The sequence below is a fragment of the Arachis ipaensis genome, chromosome B5 (assembly GCF_059453495.1).
Source record: "Arachis ipaensis isolate K30076 ecotype BB chromosome B5, ASM5945349v1, whole genome shotgun sequence".
NCBI classification, from domain to species: Eukaryota; Viridiplantae; Streptophyta; class Magnoliopsida; order Fabales; family Fabaceae; genus Arachis; species Arachis ipaensis.
Genome location: NC_142440.1, coordinates 19855042 through 19882870, shown reverse-complemented (window position 1 = coordinate 19882870; position 27829 = coordinate 19855042). Strand labels below are relative to the sequence as shown.

At 32.7% G+C, this 27829-nt stretch overlaps 1 protein-coding gene, 1 long non-coding RNA gene and 1 pseudogene across 3 annotated transcripts; 1 reads left to right on the top strand and 2 right to left on the bottom strand.

The window, feature by feature from the left end:
• The first annotated feature begins 1783 nt into the window (after positions 1-1783).
• Positions 1784-9005, top strand: LOC148563535 (protein FAR1-RELATED SEQUENCE 5-like; annotated as a pseudogene). Its single transcript, XR_015883298.1, has 2 exons — positions 1784-2356; positions 4453-9005. The product of XR_015883298.1 is annotated as a protein FAR1-RELATED SEQUENCE 5-like (transcript).
• On the bottom strand, positions 7670-15343 carry LOC107643232 (protein NETWORKED 1A). Its single transcript, XM_016346823.3, has 5 exons — positions 14929-15343; positions 14444-14554; positions 14138-14348; positions 9210-13204; positions 7670-9074 (listed from the first exon to the last, which is right to left on the bottom strand). Exons 3-5 carry the CDS (start codon positions 14238-14240, stop codon positions 7896-7898), a joined length of 5277 nt encoding a protein of 1758 aa, XP_016202309.1. The 5' UTR covers positions 14241-14348; positions 14444-14554; positions 14929-15343; the 3' UTR covers positions 7670-7895.
• Positions 15344-22010: 6667 nt separating this feature from the next.
• LOC107641744 (uncharacterized) lies at positions 22011-24817 on the bottom strand. Its single transcript, XR_001620410.3, has 3 exons — positions 24554-24817; positions 24261-24430; positions 22011-22123 (listed from the first exon to the last, which is right to left on the bottom strand). It is a non-coding gene; the product is annotated as an uncharacterized LOC107641744 (long non-coding RNA).
• Between the last annotated feature and the right edge of the window lie 3012 nt (positions 24818-27829).

Below are 27829 nucleotides of genomic sequence, written 5' to 3'. Positions count from 1 at the left end.
GCCAATAGCCGCCTTAGTTGAATATGTACAAGGAAACAATTCCACCACAGAATGCTTGATATTTTTTATTCTAGCTATGATATGGTAGCATACAACTTGTGCAAATGATAAGGCCCAAAATTCTATGGTTGAAAACATATGAGGCTACTATAAGATGAGGAGAATTAACATGATGTTATCTGAATAAAAAAAAGTCAAAAGCGCATAGATCAAACTTGGTGATCAAGATCAGTTGATAGAACACAGAAAATGATCGTGTCTCTGCTTTTTCCCTTGCGGCACAAATATTTTCTTAGTACTCCCTCTTTTTGGAAACCTGCCTTCTCCAGCACCCTTTGAGACCCCACATTTTCTGCATCAACTAGAGCTTCAAGCCTCTCTAAGTGTGGAAACTCTCTGAATGCAACCTTCTTCACTTGTTTTACAACATAAGTCATAATCCCTCTGGACCAGTATTTAGAACCTAGAACATATCCAAGTTCCACTGATTTCTCCCTTGATTTATCGGAAGCAGAAGACGAGGTCATAGAGATAAAGCCAATAGCATGGTCATTAAGGCATATTGCTCTGCCCCATAGAAACTCGCATGCTCTATTTTGAATAAAGTCAATGCCCTGGTCTTTGCTGCTGTAAGTTTCCCAAGTGCAAAACTTGGTTACTTTTTCATCAGTGGTCCACACCATGAGATCATCAACATCAGAGAGCTGAAGGGGTCGAAGACTAATTTGCGCTAAATCAACACTCTCTTCTCTGTCTCTCTCCATCATAACTAGCTACTCTTGGTTTGGACTACAGATTTTGGAAGCAGTGTTGGCCTATTTATTAAGTGATGATAATGGAACAAAAGAGAATGCTATCCATAAAGAAAGTTCCAAGAAAGAAGGGTATACTTGGAGTAGCCACCAAGCAACGAAGGAAGTGAAAGGAACAATAAAATTATAACAATACTGCTTTTCGCCATGTTTGACTTGTGATTGATGAAATTATTTTACAAAAGCTAGCGTTATGCTTATATGCATATTATGCCGATACCCATGTTTATTGTCATAATATATTTAATATTATTTAAAGATTAATTAAATAATAAATAAATTAATGTTAAATTTAAAATATTTTATATTAAAAAATTTAGTAAAATATTTATTTGATAATTTATATATTATTTCATATAATTATTAAACTAAAATATAATACAAATTAAATCATATTTATTGTTTCAGAAATTTAAATTTATTTATTTAAAAAATATAGATTTTTATATTAGAGTGGTACAAATTCATATTTTTTTTTGTTTTCATTGTTTTTAAAAAAAATAAAAAAATAAAATAGAATAAAAATATAAAAAATATAATATAAAATTATAAATTAATTTTATAATTATGATATATTTAAATGTAATTAATATAAAAATATTGTGCCAAGTTTAAATTTATTTAGAGGAGTTTTAAATAATTGACTAATTGGAATGTGAGATTAAAAAAATGAAATGACAATAATAAAAATCGCATACATATTTTATCAATAATAATAATAATAATAATAATAATAATAATAATAATATTGGTATTAGTAAATAATATAAGAGTTAATAGTTAAAATTATTCTTGAAAAATATTTTGATGTTCATTTTTATCTTTAAAAGATAAAATTAATCAAATTCGTCTCCAAAAAATAATCAACTTAATTGCGATAGTCCTTACACTGAAATGGCTATTATCCTCTTGTTGCTGATAAGATAAGTATATTAAATAATTTCAAATCATTCCTTAAGTCCACTATAGCACCTTTAGAACATTGTCTTCTTCTTCTACCAAGTCCTCCTCCAATCATGGTCGGAACCACACTAGGGCGGGACCAATAGGTCAGCGCGTAATCACCGTCGATGTCAACGGCGGTGGACAGTTCCGGTCGGTGCAAGCTGCGGTGAATTGAATGCCGTCCCAGACAACAATAGAATGAACGTACTGATCCAAATCAGCCCGGGATACTACATGTATACACATATCAGTTAAGTTCTTCATTGCTGGTAGAAAACAATGCCATCATTACCGTCCCAGCATTGTTTGCAATTTCATTAAACATACTACATTTATTTTTTAATTTGGTATGAAGAAAATAAACTAATAAAAGAATAATGTGGTTGATATTGGGAGGTTGTTGGGTGCAGAGAGAAGGTTGTTGTGCCCGTGACGAAGCCGTACATAACGTTTGAGGGAGCGGGAAAAGAAGTGGCGTGATAGAATGGCATGATAGGGCCAGTGACCTTGGTCCCAACGGACAGCAACTGCGTACTTACAGAACTGCTTCTGTCACTGTTTTCGCCAACCATTTCTCTGCTCGCAATATCAGCTTCAAGGTATACACAACTAATTGGCTACTCTTATCATATCTTTATTATTCAAAATTGTTAGACAAATTAATATGCTTCACTAAATTTTTTATTAGATCAATTTTTTTTCTGTTTTGTCCTGGAGCTTTCTTCTCAATGATTTTTTAGTAACATTATCTTTAACTTTCATAACAAACTGCCAGATGAGAGATTCACTAAAATTCATATTGAGGTAGAGTCTTGAGAAAGCTTTTGAGTTGTTTCAATGGCCTGAAAAAAAAATTTAATATAGCTATAGTTTGAATTAATTGCTCCAAGAGCAGCAATGGAAGTGAGAAGAAGAGGGGAGATGAAAGTGAGAGGAAGAGGAGAGATGGAAGTGAGAGAAAGAGGGACGAAAATACCAACACAACCAATCATTGAATTTGGGATTAGGGTTTATAGACTTACGGACTTATCTGAATTTATCTAATAAACTTATCTTATCAACAACAAGAGGGTACACTAAGCAAGTGCCACGCTGGCAGAATAACACAGTTAACCGGCAATGTCAGCGAGCATTAGCCATTAGCCACCTCAACGCAGGAGATAGAGGTGGCAAACGGGTCTAAATCCGCCGGACTGGTCTGCGTAACCTGCCAAAAAAGGCAGATCGGACTGAAAAAATAGGACCGCCAAATAGCAAAAGTCCGCCTAACCCGCACAGCTTAAATCGCGAGTTTTAGCGGGGCCGACTTCCTTGCCGAGTTTTGTATTTTTTGGCAAGGGGGTATTTTTGCAATTTTTTTTTGCAAAAATTCAACTTTTTCTAACCCAATTTACAAGAGAATGAAGATGAAAATTGAGTGTTTTTGATATGTTTATTTTGCTTTGGAGACAATATTTATAATTATGTTTTGGATTATGTTTACTTTGGTTTGAAGACAATATTTATAATTACGAAGATTTTAATGTTTGTGAATATAAAAATTATAATTTTTTATGCCTTTAGAAATTATAAATTTATTAAAATAATTGTGAAATTATATATATTATTTAATAGTTAATAGTAAAAAAAAAAGACATTTGACGGGTTTATCCCGTCAGCCCGCAATTAAGTGGGCGGGGTGGGATTTTAGGACCGCCTCACTGGGCGGGACGGGGTGGGGCGGGGCGGGGCGGGCTTCCCCGTTTGTCACCCCTAGCAGGAGATGACGGAAGGACTAACGCGATCAAGTTGGTTATCTTTCGGAGATGAATTTGATTAATTTTATCTTTCGATGACGAAAATGGAAATCAAAATATTTTTCAAAAAACGATATTGATTATTAACTCATAATATAATAATATTTCATTTCAATTAAGAGAATTATTTCACTTGTTAACATGACATTGTACACTTAACATTAAATGAGTAATACATTAATCATATTAAATTTATTAATTAAAATTGGTGTCTAATAATACTCCTTAATAATTTGATAATATAAAATAATATATTGTTATTAATCAGAACTAAAAAAAATAAAGTCTAATTTTTCAATGATTCTGACTATTAATTAATTAATTAATTAATTAATAGTCAAACTCTAATATATTATTATAAAAATAAACTGTGAATGACCTAAAAAAAAATTATTTCTTTATTCATTCAATTTTTTTTAACAAAGACTTTATTTAATTCACTCATTATAATCATAGAATTCAAACTCTCACAAAAAATTAACGTATTTCTTATTGATTAATCATAATTTTACAACCATTTAAATCATACTCGATAATACAATATTCATTCAACTAACATCTTAAGGTATTAAATGTCCAAAATTAAAGTATAATAAATACTTTGTTAATTACTATGATAAGTCGTAGGTCAAAAGAACATTTAATACTACATTTATGGTGGCATTTATGTTAGTACCTCAAAATCTTTCTCTAACACAATTGAATTTTTTTTTTTTTTTGCAAAAACACCAGCCTATTATTGCAACATCAGTATTATATCTCTTCTTTATTATAAGAATAACTCAATATTGATCATTTACTATTATATTCCTACTTCTTTGTTGTGTCATTTAAAATTATATTAATGACTAATTTAAATATTAAATAAAATAATTAGTCTTCTAAATACAAAACAACAGAAACCTGAAACCTCTTAGGGTTCATATGGAGCACGCAGATTTTACTAGAGACAGCAATGGCAGTTCAGATGGTGGCACAAGAGAAGTGCGCCCACCAGTAAGTCTTCTCTAATGTATGAATATTGTATTTTATCACATAGTTTCTTCTTCCTTCCACATTAATGGTTCTCTGTTCATTTTTTTTATAGATTTAAATCTGTTTCTTGCACATAGTTGTCGATATTTCTTGCTTGGACATTAATGTTTCTTCTTCCTTTGTTTTTTATCGATATTGGTGTTTGATAGCATAAGGGAGATTGTCTTCTACAATTTGAACGCTTTCTTCTATTTTTTTTATTTTAGAATTTAAAAAATTTTAAAAAAATATAGAACCAGAACAGTGCTATTATTTTCATTTAGTGGTCTCTGCACTTTGATTTATTAGAATACTATTTGTTTTATGTTTTTCCGGTTACAAATAAAATTGCTGAGTAGGATCTTAAAGTGGATGATATAATGGAAGAAAGAGTATTCTTTGATGAGATGATAGAAGAGTCAGTTGATACAGAGGAATTTTAAGGAATGTATCAAGATGAAATCAAGCAGTAAGCTGTGAATTCTGAGGATTTAGGGGAGCAAGAATTTCAAGCAATGTTTGATGGAAACGATTTTTTACATCAGATGGATGAAGTATATCGAATAGATGATATTGAAAATATTGCCATGGTTGATTTTCTGAACATTGGTGCTCATGAGATGGAATATTTTCATTTTTCTAATCTTCAGATAGCATTTGATTTCTATAACCATTATGCAAAATTTGTTAGTTTTGGTGCTAGAAAAAGTAAGACTTGGAAAAATAGCAAAGGAGAATATGTGAAGCAATTATTTGTTTGCTCTTGTGAGGGATTTAGACCAGAGAAATATTATAATATGGAAAACAGAAAAAGGGAGCCAAAATCTGAGACTCGTTGTGGTTGCCTGGCTAGGTTTGTAGTTCGTTTTGCGGCTTACACTGGAAGATGGCATGTGGCTTTGTTTGTTGAATCGCAAAAACATGATTGCCTTGATCCTATGTTAGTTGGTTTCCTTCCTACACATAGAAAAATGGCAGAAGCTGATGCTAGTAAAATGAACAACATGAAGGATGCAGACATTAGCAACCCCATATATATGCTATGTTAGCTAATCAAGTAGGTGGTTATGAAAATGTTAATTATACCTTAAGGGATATGTATAATGAGATCACTAGGCGAAGGCGTCATGTCCTAGGTGATGCTAGAGCAGCATTGCGATACCTCAAAAACCAGAAAGCTGAATATCCTTGCCTCTATTATGAGCACATAATTGATGCTAAAGGGGTATTGCGAGCTCTATTTTGGTGTGATGGAAGAAGCCAATTAGATTATGAAGTATTTGGAGATGTGCTTGCCTTTGATGCGACATACAAGAAAAACAAGTACTTGTATCCGGTAGTAGTGTTTTTCAATGTGAATCATCACAATTAAACAATGGTATTTGGAAGTGCTCTAGTTATCAATGAGAGTAAGGAGGTTTAGGTGTGGTTATTACAACAACTATTGGCAGCCATGAAGGGAAAAACACCTGTGTCTGTGATTACAGATGGTACTTCATCAATGAAGTTTGTAATTGAGGTGGTATTCCTAAATACCCATCATAGATTATGTGCTTGACACCTCATTCAAAATGCCACAAGTAATGTTGGAAACCCAAAATTCACATCTATGTTTGACAAGTGTATGCTAGGAGATTATAAGATTAGTGTGTTTGAGCAGAAGTGGTTTGGAATGGTTGAGAAGTTTGGTGTAGCTAAAAAGAATTGAATTATTGACATGTACGAGAAAAGGCATACGCGGGCCACTGCACATATTCGAGGCAAGTTTTTTGCAGGATTTAGGACAACTCGATGCGAAGATTTGCACTCTATTATTGCAAAATATGTTAAATCGCAATATAATTTGGTTGATTTCATAAAGCATTTTAAGCGATGTCTTACCTACCTACGATATAAGGAGATTGAGGCTGACTATGTTTCCATATCTGGTCTGCCGGTACTTACAACAGTATTGGAACCTTTGGAAAGGTCTGCATCAAATGTCTATACACGAGAGATACTTTTTATATTTTGACTAATGCTTGTTAGGGCTGCAAGAATGAAGGTTGCGCAAGATGTGGCATTTGAGTCATTTGTAATTTATACAATATCTAAATATGGAAATCTAAATAGTTCATAGGAAGTGTCTGTGGATAATAAAATGACGAAATTCAATTGTTCATGCTTAAGGAAGGATTCCTTTGGAATTCCGTGTGAGCATATAGTTTGTGTGTAGTGTGCTGGTGTTTTTTAACATCCTTGAGCTGCCAAAGTCTCTTGTGTTGACAAGGTGGTCGAAAAATGCCAAGACAAGCACTTTCGATTCAAGTGGCGTTACTTGGGAGTCTATAATATTGAGCCAATATGGATGCTTGATGGATTGGTGTTGGCAACTGTCCTATGTCGCTAGTCGAAGGCAAGAGAGATTCCACCTTATTCGAGACACTGTTATGAGCCTAATCGAAGATTTCAAGATTGAAGATGAACAAAAAAAGCAAGTTGGTGCTGAAGCTGATAGTTCGGATGGTATTTTTCTTAAGAATCCACAAAATTGTAGATCTAAGTGTTGTCCAGGTGAAAAGGTAAAACGAAAACCACAACGATGTGGTATTTGTTGCATGGAAGGGCACAATAAAATATCTTGTCCATTGGCAAAGGATATTCAGCAGACCAATGCGAGTTGTGAAACTTCTCATGGCATAAATGGGAACCCTTTTGAGGAAGGTTTGGATGCAGATGCAAATGCAGAAATGGTAATATTTGGTTTAATGATTTGCGTATCACAACATGTTAATTATATAATTTTCATTAATAAGAGTGGAGATTGATCAATATTTTGTTTGCATGGATTTTGGGCATCTGATATTGAAGATTATGAAAAAGAGTTTTTGGCAGGAGGTTCTGATGCAAGTGCTGACATGAAATTTAATGAAGAGTTCTCATTGTAATATTATATGAATTTTTATTATGTGCTAATTGAATAAAATGTGGATTATAGAACTTTGTCATTCATATCTAATAATTATAATACAATACTTTTTCTGACTTTAATCCGGTTGCTTGAGATTCATATCATAAAATATAGCATAGGATAAGTCACTGCAACCCAACAAAAAATGGGGATAAAGAAAAAATGAAAAATCTCAGCACACCTTTAGAAAAGAATGAAACCAAGTGTGTTACATTACAAGGCAATTCTTTAACTATATACATGACGCTCAGTACTATTCTTTTGAAAGCTAAAAACATAGAGACATGAAAGAAGTTGTTATGATCAAATGACACTCTCATTTCTTATGATGAAGCTCTCATTTGAGTAGCTAAGTTAAGAATGAATATGCTAGTTTTATTAGTCCTCATTACTTGAAGGCCTACCACAAAGACACACTTTTCTGCGCCTTCTGCTGTTTTTCTTCCCAGTGTGAATGAAGTCCCTCAGCAAGACTACTGTTGGCCGACCGATTCTTGTTCTCGCTTTTTGGTTGTTCTCATCAGCCATTTTCAGCAGAAGATATTGTATGTTCTGAACCTCAAACTGCAACCTTCCTATTTGTTCAGAACTTCTGCAAGCCTGCTCCGTTACTCGCTTTCTTTGGACTTGTCCGGCGTTTTCCAGCTCCGCCGATGTATCTCTTTCTATCATTGAGGTGCCCTCTTCAATAGCCTTTGTCAGTTGGTCATTCATGTTTACTTGTTGCATGACAGCTTCCTCAACTTCTTCTATGTGGCTTTTAACTGTTTCATATTCAACTTCATTTAGCTTCTTGCTCCTCTTCTTTGCCACTGGTTTCTTCTTCAAATCTTGCACACTCATTCGGAGAATGGCCAACTTCTGAGCATCTGAGGCCAGCCTCTCCAAGATCTTTCTCTCACCATCCTGAGTTGTCTCTCTTCTAGTTTTCAGTTGCATGAGATTGTCAATATTCAATTCCTTTTCAACCTCCAATTCTGATGAGTTTTCACACCTTTCAGAATTTTCTGACTGATGGCATGTCACAATTTCATCTGTTGGAGCAGAACTCCGTCTATTCGCTTCACTAACCATTGAATCACCATAGCAGTCCAGTTGAGCAGTTTCGAGTAACTCAAGCATCTGATCATTGGTTCCACAAAGCTCCATCTTGCAGTACTTGGAGTCTAGATCATCTGAGTTGTGATCAAGTGGAATGTCTTTCATCAGTGATCCATTTTCAAACTTTGTTCTCCATGTGCTAAGGTCACGATTGCCCTTGCGCTTATGTGTATGATCCATCACCACTCTTCTGTAGCCATTTCCTTGGTATGAAGCAACTTCCATATTTGCATATTCAGCCGCTTGTATTGGAGCTCTTGCTTCAACATTTTCAGTTAAATTTTCCTTCTTGACACGTCTTACAATTTCTTCCATCATTGCCTTTTCAACCGCTCTAATCCTCCTCTGCATGCTAAGCAAATCTGAAACCCCAACTGGTATCAATTCACTTTTTTGATCTCTTAAAATTTCATTGGTATCTTCTTGGAGACAAGTCTCAACTACTATATCTACATCCTGGACAAAACGTTAATGATAGGACTGGATTAGTGGAAAGCATAATTTTATATACAAACTCTTTTGACATGACAAAAAGGAAGTAATTTATAGAAGTACACAATAGCTAGTAAAAAGGTCAAAACAGAATACTACCTTCTGTTCTTCTCTATTGCCTACAGCATAAGCTTTATTGGTCCAGAGAAGGGAAATGTGTTCCAGAGATGCAAAATCATCTTTTAAAGAGCTTATAGCTGGAATATATGCAGATAACTGTCTCTGGAGTCCTCCAACTTTATTCTCTAGCAATCCAATTCTTTCTAACATCTGTTCGATGACCGAGCTTTTTGCGGCACTTTCATCACCAAGTCTCTTGCAAACTCCAGCCATCTCATTGAGCTTACTTTTCAACAGTGCTTCACAAATGGATGAAATCTGAAGATCAGAAAAGCATGCCGTAGCCTCAGCCTCCCATTGTTCAACTTCATTTGTTTTATCCAGCAACTTTGAATTCAGTATGTCTTCCTTCACCCTGTGCTGTTCAACTTCCTGATGTAGTAATCTCATCTCAGACTGAAAGCTTTTATTTGTTTCATTAAGGCGTTCAATTTCTTTTTTGTGATTCATGCAATTTTTTGAAAGTTCAACAATCTTTCTGTCCATATCTTCTTTGATCATTCTTGATTCTTCTTGTTCCATCTTCAGCTCCTCAATAGCTCTGCAGAACTCGGTGTTCAATGTCTCTGATGCCTTTAGCCTTTTCTCCATTGCTAACAGTTCGGCTTCTTTCTTCTTAACCAGATTTTCTGAGTTTTCAATTTGATGACTTAAATGGAAACTTGTGTCTTTGGCTTCATGCAACTCTTTGTCCATTCTCTCAATTGACTTATTTAGATAAACATTCTCTGCTTCTGTCAACTCGAACCTTTTCCTCAACTTGTCAAGCTCCTGCTTAAGATCACAATTCATACTGCTAACATTGCCGAGGCATTCATAAAGTTCTTTCTTTTCGGTGACTTTCTCAGAGACAGACCTCTCATAGACCAAATTCAGGTTGCTTAGAGCTAGTATCTCGTGAAGAATTACATTATTCTCATCTTCAGCAGCAGAAATTGTATCTTTAAGGTCCAAAACACTCTTAAGCAATGACCTTTTCTCTTCAACCAACTTACTATTTTCTTCCCGAAGCACTTGATTTGCTCTCTGTGAATCTACCAACTCCACATGCAGAACTGCCAATTTTGTCTTCAATGTATTCTCTTTTTCTTCTACATTGGCTACTTCAGAACTTAGTTGCTTGTTCATCTCCTGAAGTTCAACCTTGTCTGTCTGCAGCATAGTATTCTGTTCTCTCATGTTCTCAAGCTCTTGATTCAGTGTCTTTTTGTCTGACTCCAATTTTTCTCCCTCAGACTGATGTTGACAAAGTGAAGATTTGAGGACAGAATTCTCAACAAGCAGCTGCTGCTTCTCCTCTTGGCTTCTCACAACAGAACTTTTCAAGCCCTCAATGCTGCCCAAAATATGCAATATTGGTATTTCCCCTTGCTTGTTACCTTTATCATGCTCAAAATCTAGATCAATCTGAAGAGCCCCACAAACTTGATGAATACACATTTTGAACTTTCTAATTTCATGTAACAAGAACTCTACCTCCATCAGTTGCATGAGATTTTCACTCTCCAACTCTGAGATGACTTTATCAGAAAATTTAGATGCCTCAACATGCTTTTCACATTCAATTAATAAGGCCAAGTTGTTCTGCTCCAAATCTTCTATAGAACTTTGCAAGATGAACATCTCGATCTGAGCATTAACAGCTTTGTCAAGTTCTTCTTCGAATTCTATCTTCCCCGACCGCTGCTCTTTCTGTAGTACATGAACAAGATTCTCCAATTTTGCTAGGCGAGCATCACTTGATTGTTTCTGAATAGTGTGTGTTTCGTTTTGCACCAAAATTGAAGCACGGAGTTCTTCTATTTGACTGTCAGCATTTTCTTTGTCCTTCTCCACATCAGAATACTTCTCTTCCAAATCTGTGAACCTCTTTTCCAGGTTACCTAGTCCTGCTTCAACACTCTCCAACTGAGATATTAGAACCCTTCTTTCAGTTAGAAGATTGTTCTTTTCATCAGTTAGCAACTTGCACAATCCTTCCAAGTGACTTGATTTAGCCTTTGTACCTTCAAGTTCAATCTTTACGTCTGAAAGAGACTTCTCCAACAAGGTATTCATCTCCAGTTGCTTCTTCATACTTTCCTGGATAATTTGCAACTGTGAAAGCAAAGTTGATTTCTCAGCAACAAGAATGGACTTCTCTTCCTGTAGAACTTCACTGGACTCTTGAAATTTCTTTGCTGTTGCTCTTAATCCATCTAACTCATTATACAATGTATACATGGAAAATTCCATAAAGGCATTTTCTATCAAAAGTTCATCCATATCCTTTGACTTTTCACGAAGAGCTTCCTTTTCATTGCGTTCCATTTGGCAGAGCTCCTTGAGCTTCGAGTTCTCTCCTTGTAAATCCTTCACTGATTCTGCAAAACATACAGGATTCAAACCTAAAGTCTGTAGTTGTTCCAGCAATGCCTGATATCTACTATTAAGGTCCAGAACATCTTCCTTTATTTGATGAGCTTCCTGCTGTAGGCCATTGGTTTCCTCAGGATTGATAGCAAACTCTTTTTCAAGTTTCTCATTGATTGCCTTCAATTTAGAGATTTCCGTTTGTTGTTTTTTTATTGACATCGAGGAAGAGAAGTTAAGTCCATGCAGAGTTCTGTTTACTTCTGCAATGCCTTCCATTTCTTCCTTATAATCTTGTTTGGAAACCTCTAAGTCCTTCAACAGCTGAAGCCCATATTTAAGCTCCAAAGCAAGATTCCTCTGCTCCTGTTGTGATTGAGAGTATAACTTCTGCAGAATCTGTAGAATGGATTCAATTTGAAGGAAGTTAGAATGCTCTTCATGCATCAGAGTCTGCAGCCTCTCTATCTCAGCATGCTTGTCTAATAGCTCTTGATCTTTTGCAGCTATCTTCTGAACTAGATCTTCAGCCTCTAACTGAAGCAATTGGTTTGATTTCTCCAACAGATCACAATGCTTTTCAGCACTCTTAAGCTTTTCAGACCCTTCCAAGATCTCTATATTTAGTCGTTCAGAATTTTTTTGGGCATGCAACATTCCCCTCTCCAGTTTAGATATTTTCTCCAAGCATTGCTGGTAAAGGGTGGCTAGAGATTCTTTCTCTTCTTTCAGTTCAGCAAGACTTTTCCTCAGTTCTTTAACTTCATGTTCTGCCTTTTCAAGTTGCCCGTTTATCGTCCTGGAATTCTCCTCAGCAAGGGTAATCTTTGCCTCCAAATCTGATATCTTTTCAAGACACTGCTTATATTGAAGAAGACCAGCATCCTTCTCAGCTTCCACTCTGCTAAGTTCATGCTTGAGATTTTCAGCATTGCTTTCTGCCTTAACAGCTCTCTCATCAAGTCTCTCCGCTTGCAACTTGGCCAGAGATAACATAGCCTCCAGGTTAGCTATACTTTGTAGACACTGGTTGTACTGAACTAGTCCTGCATCCTTGTCAGCTTCTAGCTCTGCTAGCGCTTCCTTCAATACTTTTATTTCAATTTCAGCTTTACTTGCTCGCTCGTCAAGGTCTCCAGCATCCTTTTGTGCCTTGCTAAGATCTCTTTCCATTTGAGATAACTTCTCCAAACTCTTCTGGTACTGAAGGGAGACAGCATTCTTATCAGACAGTATTTTGGCCAGGGCATTCCTTAAGATTTGAGCTTCAGGGATTGAAGAAAGTCCATGTGCTTCTTTCTGCAAATCATCAGGCTCCAAGGATGCACAAATTGGACGAGGCACCCCTGAATTCTGCAGTTCAGCATCAGGGCCTGCAGGATCATCAGTTAACATGTAATTTGCTTCATCAGGAAATGCTTCTGCCATGGTTTTGTGGGCGTGGCGTAGCTCCACCGTTGCATGATCATATCTCTCTGCTAATGCACGGTATGCTCGGTAGAACTCCTCAACTAATTTCATGATTTCTGGGCGCTTCTTATAGTACATTTCTGCCCGCCTTGCAAATGTATCTGCATCCACCTCAAGTAGCTTGATAATTGCTTTGACTTTTGCATCCATGTCTGCATGAAAAATAACACAGAATATAACATGTTAAGGACCATATTCACAAATTACAATTAATGGATCCTAGCAATTCTAAGTTTAAATACCCACTCCAGTCCATCATCTTATTGTAATGAATTAATCATGGTTCACACTTCTTTTAAGAGAACTGAGTATTTCTAATAGACATTATGACAGAATGAAAAAGAAATGTCAATCTCAGCATTAAAAGTATATCAAATTGGAAAGGATTAGTCATTCTTGGAGTGAAATTTTGTAATGCTAAGTTTGTGAGACATACGCAATCTTTTGGAAGGATTTTATAGAAAATCTTATACAAGGCCATAACATCACAGAGCACTACTTCTCAATATCGTCAACTACAGGGTTTGCATATATTTAATCTTTTCAAATATACCAAATAAGAAAGATGTAGAAATCATACGCCATAAACATTCTTAGTGAAGAAGACTCCAGAAAACTTCAGGACCCTGGTTTGTTTCAAAAGTCCCCAAAACATAAGCCATTTGTAAGCTAACAGAGTAACAGATGAACTGAAAATCCGTGATGTATATGTTTGCCATAGCAATGTTAGAACTACTTTCCTCCGGAGAAGCTTAAGTCTAGAATATTCCCACAAGTCCTAACACCATGGACATTAGCATGATGTTCTGATTCTTAGTCCTTCTTATTAGTATCTTGTTACTCCTAACCAATGTGTTTTTGATGAAATTGGTTACAATGAAATTTGGCTTATTGTGGATAGTTTAGCTTCATCTAAACATGCAGCAGTGTTTCTATTAGTTTAGTATGGTGGTTTGCCAGCAAATTCAATGCAAAAATGCACACCAGATAACATAACTACTCAAAGTCTGTAATCTATCTATTCAAATTCCACTAAAAGTCTAAAACAGTATTGAACCTTCAAGATATAGAGGAATTGACCACACCTGTGAGGTTTTCCTGAAGCCATTTTGAATTCTTTGGGCTAATGTGGCTATCCCACAACCAAGAATATAAGCGCCTGGACTCGGAATGTGTCAAGGTTGCCATAGCTATGCTGATGAACACCAGTACAGTTGGTTTTACTTTTGCAAAAGCCTGGTATTGAGTATTGCTCTACTCCAAGACATTTTAGACCAGTTTCTTTATTTATTGTACCTACCATTAAATAAATGCAAATATGTTATCATAGTATAAATTGGCCTAATCAATAAGAAATAAAGCTAAAATTTTCAACATTGATATGGTATTACCTTCCAATTGGAAACAGCTCCAATTTATCAGCGTAGCTAAATGGTTTTTTCAGCTGTTCCCACAATTTGATACAATGAGGCAGCAGTCAGAAGGAAATGAACCAGATCAATCTAGAAAAAAAGAAAAAAGTTATGTCAGGCAACTACTGAACAAGATTACAGTACGAAATATCAAATATGCAGCAGAAGGTTCCATGCTTCATGATGATGCATTTTATCAGATGAACAACTTCAAATGCAACAACCGGGCTCCATTATATAGTATCCATGGACAAGAAGTAAATCTTAGCTTCTGCATGCGAAGAATTACTAACTTAACGGAAGCAGTGATGCAGAATGATTATTGACCATGAAATGTTAAAAGCAGCATAGAGAAGTATACTGAGAAAAAGGCTATGACATATCAAAAAGGTGAAAGAAAAAAAAATAAAGGCAGTGATCATGAGGCCAAAATAAAGGGGAAGAAGCTGAGATCAAGTACTCACCAAGTGAATGAGGAACTTGGAACTTGGTGTTTAACAGTTATCAACAACGACTTCTGGGTGCACAAATAATTATCATTAAAGTGATCAAATGGGTATGAAGAAAACCATGAAAAGCATCAAGCTTTGAAGTTGTTAGGATCAAAGACAGCCCAGAATTATGGAATCTGGAAATGGGATTCCCTTGAGCAGCCGAAAACCTTCCAATTTACTACCCCATTTTCATTTTCTGTGAGCTTACACACAAAATTGAAAATAAAAATGTTCTCTTTCTTCCTCTCCCACTACTGTTCGTGAAACAGGTTATTTGGCAATATATTCTTGCGTGTGTCGGCTGTGACACCGTGTGACGCACGAGCTGTAAAAGGAAACACAGACAAAGACCCACGACAGATTTATATTAAAAAAAAAAAAAAAGAAGAATTTGATGAGTAGTTGTTGTGTTTTTTTATGCTAATTCTCTTGTTTATTGCCATAATAATAATTACATGTACTGTTATAGTAACATTGAAGGAAGGGAATGCGTGCAAATGCAATGCTTTGTCTCCATTTAAACCGTCATTAACGGGATCCATAGCTATGATTATGTCTTAATTACCTTGTTTACTTTTGTCACACTTAATAATTAACAGCAATATTGTGACAACGGTCGTCTTCTTCTGGTTTTTGTGGTTTCAATTTCATCCATCGTTAGCTTGAAAGAGAACTAGTGAACTACCAACCTTACTTGCCATTTAGCAATTCCCTTTCCCACTTTTGTTAAACACGTTGTTCATCTGCAAAAATACTATTTTACATTTGGATATATATAATTTCATTACATATTTGTTAGGAAAATAAATGGTTACACTTAAATGTTAAAATGCATATTCGGTTACAAATAGTAAAGTTACTCTATTCAACATCCAAATAAGTATTGGTTGGTTTCATCTGCTTCTTCCTTTTTTGACTTTTTGACAAAACCGACAATTTCATCATAGTGGGGATGGAATGGAAATATGGGTTATGGCCTTATGGGTATAGAAGAAAGGAGGACTGGACAATACCATTATAATGATCAAATATCAATTTTGTCCCTGTATTGAACTTCTCATCATTATTTATTTTATTTCTTTGGCAATATAATGGTTGGCATGCAAGTAGAATGGCACGTTTATAATTACAAATAATTGGGACAGGTGAGATGCTAAAGCCAAAAGAAGAGGTAGATGGTTTGTCTTTTGTAAAGTACAATGAATTAAACAAAATGATATATGCTAATATAAGTCTTAAAATAAGCATTGCAGAAAATACTTATGACTTGTACATTGTTGTAGGATAGGAGGAGGTACATTTCTTGTTGCGCATGATTACCGCTAAATTCTGGACTTGTGGGCTACAGTTGCAATAAGAATTGGGCACGCATGCATCATAGTCAAACATGTTTTGGTTAGCAAGTAGTGTGTGTCCCACCTTTTTAATCATTCATTATCAGTAGCAAATCACAAAAACAAATAGTTACTTCTTACTTGGCCGGTTGGGATGCTAAACTTTCCATTACCGGATTTTGATTAGAATTGGTAGAGAATATATATATATATATATATATATATAATTTATTTATCCGTTATTAATATATGATTTTCAACTTCTGACAACATATCAAATATCCTAATTCAGAGAATTGAATAGAATAGTTTTGATTCGGTTAATCGATAATTGACTAAATTGAAATTTATTTTGGCCCTTAAAATTTGTATTTAATTTCAATTTTGATTCCTGAATTTTTAGTTACCCAATTAACACTCTTAAATATTAGATCGTGTCTCATGTTTGTCTTTATAGTTATCTCCATTAATGGATATCTGATGTGGCACGTTAAATTAATACGGTGTATATCTACGTGACATCCAGCTCGCTAAAATGAATGTATGATGAGTGAATGAATGTATGATGAGTGAATGATATGACAAAAATTGAATCCACTCAATTTAATCACTATATAGATATTAAAACCCTAATTTGCAACCCACTTTTTCCAAATATTCGAGACTTTGCAAATTATGAGTTCAGGAAGCCTGCAGGAAATTCTGCACGATTACGTTCTCATGGAGTTTTCGTGAGAAACCTTACTCGTGAGAGATTAGGAAAGATTTCTGATTGGTGTGGTTGTGGAATACGTCCAACCTTACTCAAAGTTGGGCGGAGCTGGAGGTGCAGAATTTGGTTCAGGGGATGTGAAAGTATTTTGTCCAAGAGGTGTGTTTGGGATACATGAAGATGGATTTGAGGTGGTGTCAGATATAGGAATTTTTGGATTGGGGTCATTGGGATCAGTTGTGGAACCTCATCACCTTCAAGTTCAGAAATTCCATGCTCAAGGTACACATGCACTACACCTTCATTATTCTTTGTGTGAAAGCACATCTCCAACAATTCCTTGTCATGTGAGAGTGCTTTCAATCCAGTCTTCAAAGACCTCCCAGAAGTTAGCCACCAGCACTCCTTCAAATTGAGAATCTTGTAGTAATTTCTTATTGAGAACATGTCCATTGTATCTTCCTCTAGCCCAAACAACTGTTCAATTTGGTCTCTGATATACACCACTTCTCCATCTTCTTTCGTCTCAAAACTTCTTTCATGGTGGATAACAATTGTTATATCATCATCCATCTACATTGCAAAATAACAAAAATTTCAATAATGAGTACAAAAAACAAAACATGCTTAACTCAGTTTAAACTCCAAACAATAAAATAGAGCATCATTGATTTTTAAACAACAAATTTTTTAAATACAAGCAATAATACACAGATCATATCATTTATTCAAAGACAACAAAAGATACAAATAACCTTCTTTTTTTCAGCAACGAAAATAAAAAACAGATCCTAACATTATTCACATGCAACAACTTTTAATGTCCTAGATATAAACAACAGCTTGTTTCGACAAAACAGTACTATACAAAAACCAAAACAAAGTCAAAAACAGAGTATCAACAAATTTGTAAAAAAAAAAAAAAAAAAAAAAAAAAAAAAAAAAAAAAAAACATTCACTTCCTAATCTGATCTTTGCCGTTTCTTTTTGCGGCAATGCTACTTGTTCAACAACCTCACCTAACAATCTAATACACAACGAATGTTATTCCAATTCTCCTTTTTCACAATCAAGCATGTGAGAAGAACAAAAACGTGGGAAAGAAGAATAGAAGAAAAAAAAAAGAAAAAAGAAGGGTCAAGTTACATCTATGTCTTTATCTATAGGTTGATGCAACCTTTTTACCCAACGAAGCCTTTAAACAACGTCACATTGAGTGAAAATTGGGAGGAGACATAAAACAACGTCGTTTTAAGGTTTCCTACGTGTCAACTTAACGTGTCACATCATATCTCCGTTAACGGAAATAACTATAGGGACAAACGTGAGGCACGATCCAATATTTGGGAGTATTAACTAAAATTTTGGGGTCGAAATTGAGGTCAGGTAAAAATTTCAAAGGGCAAAATAAGTTTCAACTCATAATTAACTACTAGACTGATTTGGTTTAAGGCAAAAATTATTTGATAGTAAATTAATTAAGAATAAAAAAATAATAAAAATATTGGTTAATCAGTCAAACCAGTTTAGTAAATTTTAGTAATTAACTAATTTAAAATAATAAATAAATAATCAAATTTTTATGAAAAAAATTATATAATTTACATATAAATATATTATTTTATTATATTCGATTAAATTACGATCTCGATTAAACATTTAAATTTTTAACTTTACAAACTCGATAATCAATTCGATTTTTAGAACCTCGTATAGGGTAGGGTGTTCACGAATTGGATTGGTTTGGATTTGGAATAAAATAAAAAGCGAACCAATTAAATTGTAATTGGTTCGGATTAATTTGGTTTTATATTTTTTTTTATTTAAACCAAACTAAATCGATTAATAGTGAATTGGTTCAGTTAGGATAATTGAATACATGATGAAATAGAAATTAAAAAAAATTTAAAAATGAGATTTTTTTTTTAAAAAAAAATAATGTAAATATAGTAAATATGTAATATCAATTAACAAGTCAATAATATTTTAACAATAAAAAAATACTCATAAATTCACAATTATAATAGAGTTAGGTTAATTAGAATAAAAGTTATATATATATAATTAGAATTTATATTTTTTATTTAATAAAAAAGTAATCCGATTCACAAGTTAATAATATTTTAACAACAAAAAAATACTCGAGAATCAACAATAATAGAGTTAAGTTAATTCGCGTAAAAGTTATATATATATATATATATATATATAATATATATATATATATATTATTAGAATTTATATTTTTTATTTAATAAACGAGTAATTGGATTTTTGGATTGGTTCAGATTCTGGTTTTTTAAAATTAATATCCGAATCAATTATGATCGGATATCATCGAGTTAGATTCAATTATACCGAATTATTCATTAATTCTAGAACTAATTTAATTAATTCAGTTCGAATTCAAACGAATAATCGAGTTACCCGAATTCGTGGACACCGTAAAAATACTCAATATTTTGCTAGCATATTAAGCTGGTTGACGCTGTTGACTTTTTGATTAATTGAAATGGAGTATGATTGAGTAGTAAAGCTGGCAATGAATCCAATTAATAAGGGAAATATAGATGATGATGAGGATCACAATCACATGGCTTAATTGACAATTAACAATGGTATCCACAAGCTAAGGCAGGCACAATGATAACTTTAAGCACACTGCTATAATCTTCTTTCCTTGTTTAGCATACAAGGTACTATTCTAGTTGATGTTACACCCTAACCAAGCTTAGATGCTTTTAAGACACCGTACTTGAAGCCCCACATGATTTTCATCTTACTCCATTAATTTCGTTTCGGCCCATCAACCTTATTAGACTATTAGTTGATGAACATGTGACACATAGATATATAAATATATATTCGTACACACTTATTATTTTGGTTACTCTTTGAGGATTGAATTGAAGCCTAGGTAATGTGATATCTACCTCTTAATTCTCACTTTCCTCCTACAAACAGCACAACCCTCACCATTCACCAACCACATTCATTCACAGTAGCTCACAAGCCCAACTACAACGTGTCTTTGAAATATAGGAATGAAGAAGTAGGAACTAGGAACCCCATTGTGGACAAGGCACTCTATATTGGTCCCATCCCCATATCACAAAAGATCATGAATCAGATATTGTGTTTTTTTTTTTTTTTTCTTAGATTGTGGCTTTTCAAGCTGAAGCATAAGCTGTTTGGTCAATTTTTGAAGGAAGCTAAGTGACTTAGGAGAGAGATTGGCTTTGTAATTTTGTGTTTGGAAAGAATAATGCCAAATTATTTGTTAACCTAACATAAACTCCTGTATACGGTGAAAACTCAGGTGCAGTTAACTTCATATGAAGTTGATAATTGAGAGTCGTTAAATAATTTAACAAGTTTGGCTAAATTATCATCTAACGACTCTCAACTATTAATTTCATATGAAATTATCTGTACTTCAGTGGCGGAGCTTAGTTGAGACAAGGGGGGCCAAACTTTTGTTAAAAAAATTAGTAGTACTTCTTCAAAAAATAAAAAATAGTTCAGTTGGCTCAAATACTTTATTATGACTTAAAATACCAAAGTTCAATCTTCATCGCTATTCAATAAGTAATACTCCCTCTACTTTTGAGTTCAAATATAAAAAATTAGGTATTTTTTATTTATGTAATTTGATATTATTTTATATTTTACTGTTTATTTAATTTAATTTTTTATATGATAAAAAATATTAGAATATTCAATAAGTATTGATATTATTGTATTTGTATAAATTGATAAAAAATTCAATAAATATTATAAATTTTAATATTTGTTCTTCTAACTTCTTTTTTACATATTTTACAGGATATATATTCAAATTTTTATATAAAATAATCGTGAAAAACTAAAGAATTGATACAATTTTTTAAGAGGAAAGCTAATATTCAAGAAGGAGAACATATAACTTTTATAATATCAACACTTGTAGATAGTTCTTCTACTTTAATAAATCATGAAGAAAGTGAGATACAACCTTCAAAAGTTTAAAGAGTTACGTCTGATGAGTTTGACCTTAATTATTTGGAACGAGACCTTGAAAAACGGCTTTAAATTTGACAATATCACCCAAATCAGAGAAATGAGGTTAGACAAACTTATCTTCAATGGATTCATATCAAAAGTATCTTGACAATTATCTTCTGTCTGGCCCAAAATTTTGTTTCAAGAAGTACTTGAGTATTCACTTTGTGGCCTTGTGGATGATAAAGATATTAAGTTTTTTTATAAAAAAAAATTGATTGGATATAAATATTACATTAACGTTGTTCTTAATAATCCTTAGTCTTACAACTTATTTGTATAAATTCTTGAATCATGAGAATTAGGCAAAGCCCTGTATTAAGGGACAACTTAGTGTTGGTAATGGAAGAATGAGAACATTGATCTTGAATCTATGCAGCTCACAAGATCGTCGTCTTGTTGATGTGGTCAAATAGCAAAGCCCCTCCTCCATTATTGTCACCCGCTAATTAAATAACTAATAATGTTGGCTGGACCAATCTTTCGACTATAATTCACACCTTATTTTTATTTTTACTTCAAAAAATGCATAACTAAAACCCTTTCAACAACATAATGATTGTAACCAAATCTTGTTAGTTCCATTAGCTTAATTTATCCTAAAGAAATTTGAAGTTTTTTTTTTGGGGGATGGAAGTTGTCAGTGTCTATTATTTAAGTATGAATTATAGTAGCTAAAATCTCGATTTAACTCTTAAAATCTTTTGATAATATAATTTTAAATAAATCTATCGATTTTACGAAATTTGTACTAAGTCTAACGATTTTACGATTTAAATCTTATTAAAATTTTACGTTTTACGTTTTTATTTTACTTTTTCGATTTTATGTAAAATCTCAATTTTCTCTGGCTTGGTATGACTGAAGGGAAGGAATCAAATCTCACATATTGAAGAAATTATAATTATTGCAATCAAGTAGCGCCAATAAAACTATTTTTATTAAAATTGATATGATTTATAGGGGAAAAGAAACACTCAGAAAATCGAAATCAAGCGTGATGGACAATGATCAAAAGGACCACATCACCAGAAAATGGGTTCCGTGTTCATGGCTGATTAGGACCAATCAGGGATGCCTACAAAGACACATGTTTTCATATAGGCCAATCAATAAAGAGGAAAGAAATATTAAGATCCCACACTAAACATTTGATGTCAAAGGTTTTTCTATTTTTGTCACGATGTGATGTCCAGTTAAGATTTTTTGCTGTTTACAAACCATGAATTCAATGGCCCATTAGCCCAATATATGATTTTTTATTATCGTTGTTTTTATTGAGCCTGGAAATGCTGTTAAAATTGAACCAATTGCAACATAATGGTCATTCATTAAATGCGTTATGGAAGATATAATAATAGACTTGAATGGGTTTTTTTTGGAAGAGGTGCTCAAAGTCTTTGATTTTAATGAGAAATGGGTTAAGCTGTTAATAAGTTGAAGTTGTGTGAAAAGTGCAAATTATAGGATTAAAATCAATAAAAATTTATCAAGAAAGATAATTTCACAAAGAGAATTAAGAGAAAAAAATCCTTTATTTCCCTATTTATTTATTATTGCTGTAGAAGTTTTTACTATTTTTATGAATGAGGCTCAGAATAAAAATTTAATTACCGATATTAAATTAACTCTTAATGCTCTCTCATTAACTCATTTACTTTTTGCAGATAATTGTATTGTTTTTGCTGAGGCCAAAAAAGAGAAAGTATATAAGATTATTCAAATTCTAAACATTTATACTAAAGTTTCGGATCAAAAAATAAATCTCCAAAAGTTAGAAATTTTCTTTGGCAACGCTATCTCAATTCAAACAAGGGTAAATATAGAAGAAATTTTGGAGATTTCGACTTGGGATAACCCAGGAAAATTCCTTGGCTTACCATTCAAATGGGACAGGTCAAAAAATCAGGCCTCAGCATGGATAGAGGAGAAAATTGATAACAAAATTGAGGGTTAAAAAAAAACCTCTTGAATCAGACAGGGAAAGAGGTATTGATCAAGACAGTAATACAGGCGATTCCGACATACGGTATGAGCGTAGTAAAATTTTGCAAGAACTTTTGCAATAGACTTAGCGCAAAAATCGCAAAATTCTGGTGGGCAACTCAAGGGAAAAGAAGAGGCATATACTAGAAGAGTTGGGAGAAAATAAGGGCAGCGAAAGAGGATGGAGGATTAGGTTTTAAGAATTTTGAAGTACAGAATCTAGCCCATTTAGCTAAGTAGGCATGGAGATTAATCAATAACCTGAAAATAACATAAGTAAAAATTTTAAAACCACTTTTATTTTTTTAATGGCAATTTTTCAGTAGCCAAAAAGAGCAGAAAGGCTTCGTATTGGAATAGCATTTTAGAAGGGAGAGATTTTTTTAAAAGAAAAGATTGATGGAGCATTGGTGACGGATCAGAGATTAATGTAGGAGACGAAAATTGGATTGAAGGAAAGGGGAGAATAGAGCTCCCAATAGGAGACAGGAATATGAAGGTAAAAGAACTCCTAACAGTAGGAGAGGGATGGGATATGGGAAAAATTTAGAGCATTTTTTTAAATTGGGTTGGTGAGAAAATTATGAGGATACCAATAAGCCCAATAAATAAAAAAGATAATCTGATTTGGCCATATAAAGCAAACAGTGAATATACGGTAAAAATTGGGTATCATCTAGCAAAAGAGGAAAAATTCAAATACAAAATCAGGCAACATCAAGTACAGCTCTGAAGAAATTATGGAGAACAATATGGAAAATGCTTATACCTCAAAAATTAAAAATATTTTTTTGGGAGCTTATCATAAGATTTTCGCTATGAATTATAATTTGTTTAAAAGGAAAATGGTGAAGAATCCTACTTACAGCATTTGTCAAGAGGCAATAGAGACAGTGAAACACCGTTATTACTATGTCCATGGACTAGAGCAGTTTAGTATGGATCCCAGATTCAATGGTTGCTTACGCCAACTAATATGACATATTTTGCAAAGTGGCTACTAACAATCATTAAAAGATTGAAGGCTGAAGATGGGTGTGAAATACAGGAGAGGATAAACAGTTTAGGATTTATAAATTGGTCTATATGAAAAGTTAGGAACTACAACAAATCAGCCCAAAAGCAACAATTATTATGGCAAGTATCAAAGAAGCAGAATTCAGGAAATCAATAAAACAGGAAGAGAAAGTAAAAGAAGCAAAAATGAAGAGAAACAAGAAGCAAATTACTTGGAGGCCACCACCGTATAGATGAATCCTTCAATAGAGAAAATGGAGTGATAAGGAAGAGTGATAGCAAGATTCTATCTGGATCAACAAGGAACTTCAAATTAGACAATATTAGACAACATGAATGGTCCTTCGAACATAGCAGTGGGAGCAAGATCCCAGAAACGGAGCTGTTGCAGTTAAATAAAAGATGAGGAGAAAGACCAAGAAGCTTCAAATTTGAGTAATTATTAATAGCATTGGAATATTCAGTGTCCGACTAGTGGGAATCAGAGTTTAGAGGAAGTATTTACCTGGTGTAGCAGAAGGAGATAGCCGCCGAAGCACGGTAGTGAGGAGTTATCCTTCATCCTCTGCGGCGGAGAGACCTTATCGGATTTGTTCAGCCGCATCAAACCTTGATCCAGAACCGATGATCAGCCGGAAGAGGGAACCACCGTGGTCAGCTTGTGGCAGCCATGGAAGCACAGAGACAATGGGAATCGGGTTTTGGGTCGGGTGAGTTGGGGTTCGGGTTCGGTTAGGGTTTTCTGGGCTTAGCCCAAGAACAAAAAAAATGCCCATTCATTCACTTTGGGAACAAATTAACAGCTTTATATATCAAGTCTAGTCTTAAAAAGAAATATTTTTAAGTTAAAAAAAAAAGAAGCATAGCTTTAGATTTAGAAAATTTCGGACCAAAAGAGATAAAAAGTGAATTTCTTCGAGATAACAAAGATTATCTTTCAAGTGGTGAATTTTTGTTTGATCAAGATTTAAAAAAAATGAATTATGTTTGATATGTATTAAGCATCTTTCATTCATTCTTATTTTTTCACATGATATATTAAGAACAATAAAAACAAGAGAAAAGGACAAATAGGTCCTTGACCTTTTGTCTCGCGGATATTTTCGTCTCTGACCATTGAAAAATACTTTTAAGTCCCTGATCTTCACAAAATTTGGACGGATCAGTCCCTGACAGAAGCATTTGGACGGATCAGTCTCTGACGGAGGCATTTGGACGGAGGGACTGATCTGTCCAAATTTTGTGAATGTTAGGGACTTAAAAGTATTTTTTAATGGTCAGAGATAAAAATATCCGCGGGACAAAAAGTCAAGAACCTATTTGTCATTTTCTCTAAAAATAAAGTACTTGCCTTATATATTAATAACCAAATTAAGGTATCTTGATGAATAACTTCGTAATCATTTTTTTTAAATTAGTGCAAATGAACAAAGTAGCCATTACTATGACTTGAAGAAATATCATATTTAAAAAATTCTAAACATTTTGAAAGTCTGTTGACGCGACACTCGATAGTAATACAGTACAACTACACATTTAAATATTTTTTATAATTAAGTCTAATTAAATTAATTTAAATTCAAGAAAAATCATTTTTATCGCATTAGTTACTAGAATGTACACACGTGCGTTTCAATAATGCAAATTCTTATTTATTTTCGTCTTTGTGTTTGCGTTCTTTTTCTTTTTGATTTTTTTCTTTCTTTGTCTTAGCGTATTCTTCTTTCTTCTTCTTCTTAGCATTAAGTGAATTTCAATTAGCACACAAATGAACTGTTCAGATTTAAACAAATAGTTAAAAAGATTCAATTATTAACAAAAAATACATTGAATTCATTTTTGGATCCAAATAAACTTCAATTAAACTAAAAAATGAACCGAAATTACTTAAAAAATAAAAAATTTGGTCAATACTTATCAGTAGCATCAAGTGAATCTCAATCAACACACAAATGAACCGAAATAAACTAAAAAATGAATCGAAATTATTTAATGATGACATCAGAAAAAATCAGAACTAATAAAGATGTTAGTAAAATGTTGGTGTTATTGGTGATGACAATAACGAAAAAGGAAAAGAAAAATAAGAAGACACAACATTGGCGGAGGAGGAGAAGGAGAAGGAGAAGGAGAAAGAAAAGGAGGAGGAGAAGGAGAAGAAGACGCGTAATTTGAAATGTTGTTATAATAACTTGGTTAGACTTGGTTAAGTATTTTGCTTGAATGTAGAGCTTTATTGATAATAATGATAGTGTATACAAGTATTTTTATCCGTAATAATATTACGGGAATATAATTTTTTAAAACTACGACGGTCCTTACATTATAGATTATGGCACAAAAAATTTATAGCATTAAACTACTTTTACATAAAGGTCGTAATGGACAAAAGTCCCTGTCGGCTAAGAAAATCAGGGTCTCTGTAAATAAAAAATTGAATAATAATTTTTTAGTTATTATTTTCATATGAAAGAGTTTAATATTTTACTAATAATTAATTTTAACATTAGTTATCTAAAATTTAAAAGAATTTAACGTGTATACTTTTATATATGTTGCACAAATAAAAATAATTAATTTTTATGCTTGCTATTTAAAAATAATATTTTTTTCTATCTATATATAAAAATATAATTAGATATTAGTATAAAAAAATTATATTGATAGTTATAAAATTAACTCAATTTTTTTCTTAAAATAATTAAATCTTAATTCTAACTTTTATTCACAACATTAGTATTTTTTCTAAATTATATGTAATAAATATTAAAAAAAAAGTAAAAATATAGATTAAAAAGATAAGTAGTAAAAATTTAAAATTTAATAAAAATACGCATATAATAATATTTTTTATTTAAATTATATTATGTTAATTTTATTTTTTTTAGAACAAAAAGATTGAGAAAAATAAAGAATGAGAGAAAAGAGAAAAAAAGATAAAAAAAAAAAAGAATAAGAGAGGGAGTTTGTTAATTTTGGAAGTTAAGAAAAACTTTTATTTTAATTATAAAAAAATATATGGCTACACATTTTAATTCGTCAAATTACTAATATAAATTATAAATTATAAATTATATATAGAGTGAAAAGAATAGAGAGAAATAGAAAAAAATGATGTAAATAAGAGAATGTAAAAAGGAGGTTTACTAATTTTTGAAGAAATATTTTTTTTAAATTTTAATAAAAGAGTATCATATATTCATATGAAACATTTTAGTTAGTAATATATAAATATAATATATAATATAACTATGTTTTAATTTTAATATTTTAATTTAATTTAAATGTAATTAGAGAATGTCATATATATTTTTATTGTCAAATTTGTAATTAGTCATTAATAATAATATATAAGAGACAGTGAGTGAAGAAATGAAAGAGATTGAAAAAAAAAAGAGATAAGTGGAGACAATCTTTTAATTTTAAAAGAAAATATTTAATTTTAATTACAATATAAAAATAAAATGTGATATATTTTGATTGTAAAATTAGTAATATATAATATATACATTGACTCAGAAATAATAAATAAAACTATAATTTCTCTAACAGAAACAGTAGAGATTATTTACTAGAATGATTATAAAGATATATATATAATATAAACACGGATTTAGAAACAATAAATAGAACTATAATTTCTCTAACAAAAACCTGTAAAGATTATTTATTAGAATGATTGTAAAGATTATTTATTAGAATGATTATAAAGATTATAACCATTACTCAAATAAATGCTAAATAATTGAAAGAACTCAAATAAAATAAAACTAAGTCAACT

Excerpts from the sequence above, each read along its gene's own strand:
- LOC107643232 (XM_016346823.3), bottom strand. The coding sequence starts at position 14,240 with ATGGCAACCTTGACACATTCCGAGTCCAGGCGCTTATATTCTTGGTTG. Across the intron at positions 13,205-14,137 it reads GCTTCAGGAAAACCTCACAG|ACATGGATGCAAAAGTCAAA; the intron begins GTGTGGTCAATT and ends TTTTTCATGCAG. Across the intron at positions 9,075-9,209 it reads GCAATAGAGAAGAACAGAAG|GATGTAGATATAGTAGTTGA; the intron begins GTAGTATTCTGT and ends CGTTTTGTCCAG.